We start from the raw sequence: 10,584 nt of genomic DNA on the forward strand, positions 1-10,584 counted from the left end.
CCGCCGCCAAAGCGTGCGAGCGCTAGCCGCGAGCGGCTGCGGCGGGGCGGCTCGCCGCCATGGGCGCGCTCCGCCGCCGTGGCCTGGCTGTTGCGCAGCCACGCGTCGACGGCGGGGCGGACCGACGCCAGCTTTTCCTGGTACATACGCTGAGCCTCCCGGCGCGCACGCTGCCTGCGGGGCGGGTGTGGGGCGGGCGTTCGTTTTCAAGCTTTAGAAAGAGTGGCACAAAGGGAAGCAATGGCGTGTGCACCGCTAGCAGCGATATGATGTCAGTGTGCGCACTTGCATTTCAAGAGCCCGACCATGCAGGTTTTGCACCCGTCGATGAGAGCCGATACCAAGCAGCGTTGTGTTCATTGAAGGGGATGTTGTGCGCTTGCCATGGCAGGCCGAGTGCCCCTTGATGGCAAGGTGCTTTTGAAAGCGCTCACCTCTGCTTGCTCTTGTGATAGATGGTCAGCCACCACAGCAGCACATTCTCAAGGCCGGTCTGGGGGGCGCGGCAGTGGCAGTCATAGGGTTGCGGGAGGCGCAGGTGGTGACGAGTGCAGCTGGCGTGCGGGGTAACATCACAGGCGGACACCCATGAGTAACAACGCTGTGATTTGGATGCACACATTACCATGCAAGTATGCCTGCAGATACTCGGTCCGCAGCGCCACCGCTTTCCAGACACGCCCCAACCCAATTGCCCCATTCACCTGGATGAGTGTGACGTAGGACACCAGCACCAGCTGCTGCATCGTCGTGACATATGAACTGGCCGGGGTCATGCCTGGCGGGGCCGCGCGTGCGGTTCCGGGAGCCAGAGAGGCACGAGGGAGCGTTGAGTTGGGGCAGGGCATGGGGTCGGATGTGCTTGTGTCGCCGTGTGGTCCTGCCACAATGCCACTGCAGCAGGTCGTCGAGCTGAGAGCAACAAACACCTGCCACCCTGGCTGTAAACGTGCGCACGTCGAGCTCAACTAAGCTGCAAGGGCGGACGCGGCGCAGCCGAGCGATCGCGGCCGCTGCTGGCCGCCCCTCACAGGTTTGGCAAACCTGTGATGACGAACTGTATGGCTGCCAGTGCTAGGAAGAGCCCCGTGACTGCCCCCAGGCGCGCCTCCATGTCCTTGCGGGGCAGGAAGAACACCAGGAAGGCCAGCCAGGTGGTGGCCACGACGGGCAGGATCGCTGCGCATTGCGGGTTTTGTGGGTTGTTTGGGGGTTGGGGCCGTGGGGGAAGGGGACGCGGGAGGACCTCGAGTTGAGAGTGAAATCGATAATGCGGGAGCCGGCAGAGTGAAACGCGGGATCATCAATTGCAGGCAGTTGAGGATCAAGGCGCCAGGGGTGCTGCTCACTGGACTGGCATGTGCATGCTCCCACCCCACAATCTTACTCGCATGCTATCACAGTCACATGTGACACACACGCCGACAAGGTCGCGCCGGGGCCATACCAACCCAGACCCGCCCGGGGCACGCACACAACCCCAAACCCGCAGGGGCCCTACAAACCCCAAACCCGCCCCTCTCCCCCCCAACCCCAACCTCTGCCCACGACCTCACCTGTGATGACGTGTGGCACCCAGAACCGCCTCACGACGATCTCAACGTTCAGCCCAGACACCACGATCACCTGCCCAGCCACGCCCCTCACGGGTGAGCTGCGGTAAAACACACTGGCTTGAGGGTCCGGCAGCGCTTCGATCGCCGCGGCACAGCTGCTATCCCGGCCCTTCTGTTTGAGCGCGTACGCGTGACTTGGGACCAGCGGGGATGGATCGTCGCGTGGCGACGGCATGTTGGAGTGTTCCAGGGGCATCATGCAGAGGGGGTAATTATAAGGGGTGAGCTTGATGCCGTCCACCGCCCAGCCGCTGAGCTGGTCGCTGCCTGCGGCGGCGAGGGCGGGCGCGAGGCGGGAGCGGCCATGGAGGGAGCGAGGGGCGGCGGGCCGCAAGGTGCATCGGCTGCGCTTCAGGCTGCCTGCCGGCTCACAGCTTGAGGATCCGCTTGCAGCTGGGCGATTCCAACTCTTGGTACTGATTAGTCATCAGCAGGAATGGTGACGCATCAATGCCGGCATGCCATCAGTGCCGGCATGCAAACAACGCGGGCATGCCTTCGGTGCGGGCAAGCCGTTGGTGCCGGCAAGGCATCGGTGCTGGCATGCTCAGTGACTTGCAGCAGGAGCAGGGGAAGGCTGCTGCATTAGTCGAGGGGGGGGTCACCAGGAGAGCTCTCCCGCAGCCCTGCGCCCGCACCCGTACGCGCGGTGAACATGGCGTCGCCCGTGATGGAGGGGATGAGGTTCACCAGCGCGCCGCTCCAGCCCATGCGCGCCTGGCAGGCGCGGGGCGACGCGGGCAGGGCAGGCGGGGCGGCAAGGTGGGCTGCGGCTGAAGCGATGGTTGCCGTGGCAGGGGGACAGGACGGAGTGCCGCAGCCAAGTGTGCCTGGCCGGCTGCGCCAGGCGCTGATCAAGCAGGGCACCGAAGCGCGGGTGGCCGAAAAGCCGCGTGCGGCGGCCCCCTCCCCACACACACGCACACTGCGAGCCGCTGCCTCCCCTAGAAGAGGCGGCCGCCTCTGGCTGAAGCTGAGCTCTCCAATTCTCACCTGTGGGACCTCCATTTGCAGCAACAACGACTGCTTGTCAAAGGGATACGCCTGCCGGGTGATATGGGGTGCAGCAGTGCGGGGCAGGGTGCGTGGGGTGAGGTCACGCGGTGCCATGTGGTATGCCTCACAAGAGAACACACTGCTGACAGCAGGCAGCTGCTCACGGCTTCTACCCCCGCACCCGCCTTCATCCAAGCACATGCAGCACGCGCACGTGCGCGCGCACACACCCTTCCACATGTATGCACGCACTTTTCACATCTCCTTCACAAAGCCTTGCCCCCACCCCACCTCGTCCCTGCACCCCACCTCCACGCTCCACAAGGTCCCCCTCCCCCCCCTCCTTCCCCAACACTGACGAGGCCGTCCCTCCATGCCTGCAAACCCTCTTGAAACCCCTCAAGGCCCACCTGGAGGTCCATTGAGGTGTAATAGACGGCGTGGATGCTGCGCCAGAACCACACGTTGTCGCCAGTGGGGTTCCACCCAAACGCATAGCGCTCAACCCGATCCTGAGGGGAGAATGGGGGGTACGCGGGGCAGGAGGGGAGGGTGGGTGCGCAGGGGTGGAGAGGGGGAACAGGGCCAAGAGAAAGGCCACGGGGCCGGGGAGCCGGAGTCGGAAGCTCTGAGGACGCCTGGGCTTATTCAAAGCAAGCAGGGCAGGGGCCAACGCTGCCGTCACCGCCCGTGCAAATGACGGCAGGCCCGATGCACACATTAGCTTTGCATACAGCTATAGGCAGCTGCATGCTGTCACCTAATTGACAGCGCCCTCGACGCAAAGGGTGGCAGAGTGGGTGAGAGAAGGGCTGGCAAAGCACCCCGCACACCACCCTGCACGCACCTGAGGCAGCCACCGTATGTTGGTGAATGCAACATACGGCTGCCAGATGCCGTCGCAGCAGCCGCCGCTCATCGCCTGGCCTGTCGACTGGCAGGGATACTTGCAGTCGTAGGTCGAGTTCGGGGCCGCCATCTTGGCGCTGTTGGCGGCAATCTGACCCCTCACCCTGGGGTCCCGCCAGCTCAGATATATCCACAGGACAGCCTTGTGAGGGACATTGGTGGAACGATCAAAAGTGTCAGGGTGCAGCCCGCCGTCAGCTTGCGGTTTGATCGGGCACGGCTGCGTTGCCGCAGTCTTTGGAGCATGCGTGGCGGCTCGACAGGGGACATGATCTTGTAATACTGTGGCCTCACCTCATACTCGTAAGCCCTGTCGTTGATGTTGAGCATCCTGTCAACGAAAACGCTGACGTAGACCTCAACCGCCTCCCCGGCTTCCGACGGCCCGTAGTCGCCATTGCCTAAGAAAGGCATCGACTGCTGTGCGCGCGCCGCCGGTACTGCCAAAGCGACCATCACTGCGCGTCGCGCCGGGTGCAGGATGACGAGGCGGCAAGCTGGACAGCAGTCCTAAGCACAGGAGGCGAAGGCCGCGCGAAAGCGCTGCGCTCCGAAAACAGATGCAAAACGACGCACCGCCCCCGTGTCCAGCGTGGAATTCAATTACAGCTGCAGCCACTGACACAATGGTACATCACTTCCCGCCAGGTGTATCGGTGAAGTGCAGCCGGTTCTGCGGGCGTATGCTCACCTAGCATCAACAGAGTCACCGCCGCTGCTGGCACTGTACGGCGCCGTTCAAGCCGCTGGTGCCTCTCGTAGCATTGAGCGCTTCTTGCGTAGCTGATTTCCACTCGATCATGTGCGTAATAATGTAACCATGACCAGCCCGCGCTAAGAGAGACTGTCGTGTTCATCGCAGACGACAGCTGACAGCTGCGTTGTTTGTGATGGAGCACACACATGCACTTATTTCTTCGTAAAATGCTCAATACGTGTGACGTGCAAGCCGGCTGGCACCACTGACTCCATTGCCTTACTCCACTTCTTCAAATCCTGGGGCCCAAGGGGCGGTTCCCGCTCATATGAATGTGGAGCACATGCAAAGGGCATTCACATGTCTGCAAACCTGTTCAAGTCGCGGTCTCCCTCAGGTGATCGGTGACACTAGTCCCGGTAGAACGGGTACGGGCAGGGATGCCCCACTCGCTTTTGGGCACACTGCTGCTTGCCGCACACTTGCCACGTCGCGCCCCCAGTCCAGCGGTGACTGTCGGTTACGACCCCAAGGAATTCAAGGTATCCTTCTACACACAAAAACTTCACTGTAGCATGCATGTCAGTGGTCTTGCGCTGGTGTGCGCTTGTACTGCCAGGCATCGACGACTGCCCGCCCCGCCACTGCAGTCACCTGCGGGCCAGAATAATGGGAAAGAATGATTACGGCATGGCGCAATGAATTGACCGCTTTGAATCCAATCATGGGATTGAACATTTTCGTACTATGAAAATGGCGCATGAGCGCTGCCATCTCCAAGGTTGGCAGCAGAGCGATCAACTCAGCTGGACAGCTGGAGCCACTTGTGCATTTTGTATGTAAAGGCGTGGATGTCTGAGCCCTGTCGAGCAACACGTCAGATTGGTTGAGAGTCAGCCAACAGCCGCTCCTGTTGCTGACCCCATGTGGTTTTGAATTCTAAATTGTTTTTGTCTCAAAAGTTGATTGCTGACACATTTTGTTATCTTCACAGCTTGCAGGCATACAGGGCAAGCCGTGTGCCTCTGTCATGCTTGCATAGGTTGTGCTGAGCACGATCTGAGAGAAGCAATGCAGATTGACCAACTGCTGGTTACTGCCTGCACACCAGATTGCAATGAGTAGTTTGAGGTGATGCCCAGGATTCAATCACAATTTGGTCTCAAGCCCGTGACTGCTTCTGGTGTGAACCATGTTTGCAGCAAGAGTTTCAAATTCTTCTAATTGGATAGCATGTTGATTTGGCTAGAATCGTTTGCACTTGTGACACTTTCTTTTGTAATTGTGTCGCGAAGAATAAAGTTGAGCAGATGTGAACGAGTTGAAGTTCTCAGCACGCTTTGCAGTACGACACAGCCGCGAGCACGCTCCATGTGGTGCATGCGCGCTAGATTGCATGGTGGCCTGGGAGTGTTGCAGATGACTGATCCAGGCCGATTCAAACAGTCCACTGTGCTACATGCACGTATGGTTGTGTCCGAAAAATATGATCCCTTGGGTGATGACAATTTTTTACAACTGGACAGGTGCATGCGTTTTGCGGGGTGATAAAGCTGCCTCGAAATTGTTGATGTCAGGCAACAAATCAGTATGGTGCGTTTGAGGGGCAAAGTTTCAAGGGCGCCTGCAGCGCGCCTGCACTCAGGATAACGGAGGCAGCACACGTAGGCTGTGTAAATGGTTCCGTCTGGGCGTGAACAGGTGGACGGCAGCATGAGGCAGCACAGCCTAGCAAATAATGTCGTGCGCCCACCGGGTCTGAGGTGTTGATGTATGCGAAACGCGTGCAGGCGTCCGTGCCAAAGCAAAGAATTAGGCAGGGTTTGCCACCATCTCAATCACGGCAGCTTCATGGGTTATGAGCAGCAGCTGCACCTGAAAATCGGTTGACAAAAGGATGTGCTTGCGCCCTCGCAGATCGCTCCGGGCACCTTCACCCTGCTGTCCTGCATTGACAATCCAGCAAGATGAGGTAAAGCTCCATGCAAAAACGGCAGCACACATGATTCCACAATGCTGGTGACAGGACGACTGTGCACATAGGCGCAAACACGCTGCAAAGCATCGCCTGTTAGCGGCTGGTGGCTTTGACTGCATGCACGCACACCCAAGCAAACGGGCCAGCGGATATGTCTTCACACTCTGCCCCACCTCCTCCGCACCCCTGGAGCGCCGGCTGTGGCTAATCCTGCACCCCAACATAAGGGGGGGGGTTCTAAAGCGTGGCATCAGCCCGGTGTTCCTTGCCAGACCGGGCAAGCAATAGAAATTGCCGCCATTGCCTGTACGGAAGCCGCCAAGGCGGAGCTTGCCGCGCTGATGTCCAAGGCAGCAGGTGCTAACGCGCACAGAGGAGGCAGGAGGAAGGTATGAGGGCGTACAAACCGCGAGGCTTTGGTGGGCCACGGGCCGCGGCGGGCCATCAATGGCGCGCTCAGGCTGGCGCCTTTGCAGGTGCCGTGAGATAGATGTGACAGGGATGCGTGAGCTAGGCGCGTGAGTCGCCGTTCAAGGCCTCAACACTACCAAAGCTGCAGCTCGGTGAAAACTGATCAAACTGATCTGATCAATTTGATCGGATGCCAAGAATTTCAACTCGCACTTGTGGCTCGACAATCCTCCACAGGATACCGGCCGCACCTGCAGCACCACTCGCGGTGTAACCAGGGCGCGCACCAGGCAGTACGCCCTCTATGTGCCGCCGCTGTACTGCGAGGCCACCGCAAAGATGATGATGACAGCCAAATTGTAGGCCAAAAACTGGCCCAGGGCCGCCCATTTGTTGAACCTGCGGCGGGGCCGTTGAGAGGGGTGAGGAGACCGCTGGTCAGTGGTTGGTCGACACGACATCAGGAAGGCGGCCGTGTGTAACACGAGGGTGAAAACGAGTGAATGGGGATCAGGGCGCCGTTTAACGAGGACAAGGAGCGCACAGGAGACCGCCTGAAAGCAGCGGCCGTGCGGCGGAGCGCACCCAGCACATGCACCCCGCCCTGTGCGCGTGCCGCGCGCCTGGCACCCCTCACATGTGTGCAACGGAGTCTGCGTAGTCCGGGTTTTCGTCGACAAAGGCCCGGAACAGCTGCCACTGATGCCACCACCGCGCAGGCCCGCGCCGCCAGGCTGGCAGGTGGGCGAACAGGGAGTCCCCGCGCCGCATGCGCGGCCGTCCCTGGCCCCACGCGCCCGCGCGCGGCGACGCGCAGCACGGCGTCGGCGCAGAGGCCACGACCGCGGCCTCGGCGGCCGCTGCAGCGGCTGCGGCGGCGCGCAGCGCATCCATGCCGGGCCCGTATTGCGAGCTGCACGCCGCTGGCGCTGCCGCGCCATCAACAGGCACACCATTGGGGCCGCTGGTGCGGCCTGCCTCAGGCAGCTCGATGACTGGCAGCCTGAGCTCGGCCCCGTCCTGGCTGATCGCATCGCGGCCCAGCGATTGCTGGTGCCGCGGCTGCGTCTGATCCGCCCCCCAGCCGCCGCAGGGTGCGTCGTGTGCAGTGGATGGCGGCGGCCCGAAGCACGGGCCCCTTTCAGGCAGACACGCCTGCGCGACGACGGCCGCCAAGGCGCAGCCGGCCCCCTTCGCCTGCTCCCGGTCCACTGGCCGCTGCAGGCGCCCTAGCTGCACAGGGCCGCCATCACCTCCGCCGCCGAAGCGTGTCTGCAACAGCTGCGAGGGTCCGCCGCAGGGCGGCTCGCCGCCGCCGCCCTGGGCGCGCTCTGCCACTGCGGCCTGGCTGTTGTGCAACCACGTGTCGACGGCGGTGCGGACGCACGCCAGCTTCTCCTGGTACACGAGCTGTGCCTGCCGGTGCGCGCGCTGCCTGCGGGCCGGGCGCGGGCGGGGCGGTTGGGGAGTGCCCCGGGAGGCAAAGGCGCCAGCGTGAGCACCGTAATGGGCAGCTCATTGTCGGCACGGGCTTGCGTCGGTTTTGCGAGCCTGATTCGGAGGTTTGTACGGGGGTTCCTGCCAGCTGATGCCGAGCAGTGGGGCGTCCAACCGAGGAAAGGTCGTGCGCCTGCTGCGGCAAGTCGGGCGCCCCGCGGTGGCAAGGTGCTCCTGCAAATCCCCTTGATTCGAAGCGCCCACTTTTGCTTGTTCTTGTGGTAGGTGGTCAGCCACCACAGGACCACGTTCTCAAGGCCGGTCTGGAGGGGGGGGCGGGGGCGGCAACAAGGGGCGGTCGGGCGGATCGCGGAGGATGGTGAGAGCAGCCGGTATGCCGGTGACATCACTGACAGACACCCATGACTAACGATGTCATGATGCAGCTGCACACATGACCGTGCAATCATGGATGCAGACACTTGGTCCGCAGCGCCATCGCTGTGCAGGTATGGCACGACCCAGTTGCCCCACTCACCAGTAGGAGTGTCACGTAGGACACCAGCACCAGCTGCTGCATTGCCGTGACGTATGAGCTGGCGGGGGTCATGCCTGGCAGGGTGGCGCACGTTGCAGAGGGGGCCGGGTGGGCGTGGGGTAGTGTTGCGGAGGGGCAGGGCGTGAGTTAATTTTGTTTAGTTTGCTGTGATCGTGCTGTGCCATGCCCCCGCAGCAAGGAGGCAAGCCTTGTGTGAACAAGTATCTGCAGATCCAGGTGGCTTCACAGCGCGCGGATGGGATGCAAAGCTGTGGCTCAGCCGGGCTGGCTGCAAGGCGCGGCGAAGCCGGCCGCGGCCGCTGCAGGGGCGGCCCCCTGCACCTGTGATGACGAACTGGATGGCTGCCAGTGCTAGGAAGAGCCCCGTGACTGCCCCCAGGCGCGCCTCCATGTCCTTGCGGGGCAGGAAGAACACCAGGAAGGCCAGCCAGGTGGTGGCCACGACGGGCAGGATCGCTGCAGACAAATTTGAATTGAATTTGCATGGGACGGGGGTATGGAGAGGCGTGAGGATGAGCAGGTGCATGGCGTGAAATGCACAAGGAAGACAAGAGACCGGCAGAGCGAATGCTATGTCAAATGCAGACTGGCGACCGCCAAGGCGCCAGGGGTGCAACGCACTGGGTTGCCACGCGCACACTCACGCCGCATACTCATTCACTGCACGCCCATCAAATGCAAGCGATGCACACAGAGTTGCGCGCAGGTGCCCAAACACTCCTACCCCAGCCACGACCCACCCTCCCCTCACCCCATCCCCACCCCACTCCACTCTCTGCCCACGGCCTCACCTGTTATGACGTGTGGCACCCAGAACCGCCTCACGATGATCTCAACGTTCAGCCCAGACACCACGATCGGCTGTCCCGCCACGCCCCCCACGAGCGCGTTGCGGTAAAACACGCTGGCCCGCGGGTCTGGCAGCGCCGCTATTGCTGCGCCGCAGCTGCCCTCCATGGCCCCCTGCTTCAGAGCATATGCATGGCCCGGTACCAGCGGCGACGGGTCGTCCGGCGGCGACGGCGAGTTGGCGTGCTCCAAGGGCATCTTGCAGAGGGGGTAGCCGTAGGGTGACAACCGGATGCCCTCCACCGACCAGCCGCTGAGCTGGTCGCTGCCTGCATGGGTGGCGTCGACGGCAGGCACACGCGCAGCCGCAAAAGGGTGATGAGAGCAAGCGGCGAGGGGGGCGCAAGGCTGTCAGCATGAGTGGGTCCGGTCATAACAATGGCCGCGTGCCTACTGGTACTCAAGGCTTGGGGTGGGGCGGGGGCGGGCTTGCGCTGGGACCGCTGCGTTGGGTCAGTTCCGGCAGTGATAAAAATGCCCGCAGCCCTGCCCTCGCACCCGTGCGCGCGGTGAACATGGCGTTCCCTGTGACAGAGGGGATGAGGTTGACCAGCGCGCCACTCCAGCCCGTGCGAGCCTGGCAGGCGCGGGCGGCACGCGTGGGGCTGCGAGGTCGGCTCCCCGGCGGGGCAACTCTCATACAGGGCCACGGCGGGGCGACAGGAGCCTCGTGGCGGTGTGTGCAGGTCGGCCGGGCCAGGCTTTGCTGGCCGCAAACGCGAAGGCGCGGGTGGCAGCTGCAGCAGCGGCTCGCGGCGCTCCCGACGCGCTTTGTTGCTTTCCCTTGAAACATGGCAGCCCCTGGCTGCCTTGCAACTCCCTGTCACCCACCTGTGGGACCTCCATTTGCAGCAGCAGCGACTGCTTGTCAAAGGGATACGCCTGCCAAGGGCAGGATTGGGCGTGGTGGGGCGATGTAGGGCAGGGTGGGGCGGGGTCATGCGGTGCAAGTGACATGTGCTGCAAGCATGCAAACAGCTGGCAGCTGCCCCCGCCCACTGCGCCCGACCCCATCCGAGCACATGCAGCACACGCGTGTGCACGCACACACCCTTCATGTACACGTCACTTTTCCTCTCTGGCACGAACACACATATCCCCAGCCCTCTCCCCTGAAAGGCCTTCCTGGCCC

The 10,584-nt window shown here is 62.4% G+C and overlaps 2 protein-coding genes across 2 annotated transcripts in view; both read right to left on the reverse strand.

Annotated features, from left to right (window-relative positions):
• The window catches only part of MNEG_4324 (ligand-gated ion channel), a gene marked incomplete at both ends in the record, with an annotated part of 4,724 nt that extends 1,133 nt beyond the window's left edge, over window positions 1-3,591 (reverse strand). The window contains 8 exons of the mRNA XM_014047199.1: window positions 435-493; window positions 705-778; window positions 1,045-1,179; window positions 1,557-1,883; window positions 2,255-2,333; window positions 2,610-2,660; window positions 3,023-3,124; window positions 3,460-3,591. Of these exons, the coding sequence (XP_013902653.1) occupies window positions 435-493; window positions 705-778; window positions 1,045-1,179; window positions 1,557-1,883; window positions 2,255-2,333; window positions 2,610-2,660; window positions 3,023-3,124; window positions 3,460-3,591 (959 nt within the window). The remainder of the gene's footprint in view (window positions 1-434; window positions 494-704; window positions 779-1,044; window positions 1,180-1,556; window positions 1,884-2,254; window positions 2,334-2,609; window positions 2,661-3,022; window positions 3,125-3,459) is intronic.
• A 3,318-nt stretch (window positions 3,592-6,909) lies between these two features.
• Window positions 6,910-10,298, reverse strand: MNEG_4325 (hypothetical protein; the record flags this gene model as incomplete). The annotated part of the gene is made up of 8 exons (XM_014047200.1): window positions 6,910-7,006; window positions 7,245-8,042; window positions 8,309-8,367; window positions 8,583-8,656; window positions 8,925-9,059; window positions 9,395-9,721; window positions 9,951-10,029; window positions 10,284-10,298. 8 exons carry the CDS (start codon window positions 10,296-10,298, stop codon window positions 6,910-6,912), a joined length of 1,584 nt encoding a protein of 527 aa, XP_013902654.1.
• Between the last annotated feature and the right edge of the window lie 286 nt (window positions 10,299-10,584).

Source organism: Monoraphidium neglectum, assembly GCF_000611645.1.
Source record: "Monoraphidium neglectum strain SAG 48.87 unplaced genomic scaffold scaffold00595, whole genome shotgun sequence".
Classification (NCBI taxonomy): domain Eukaryota; kingdom Viridiplantae; phylum Chlorophyta; class Chlorophyceae; order Sphaeropleales; family Selenastraceae; genus Monoraphidium; species Monoraphidium neglectum.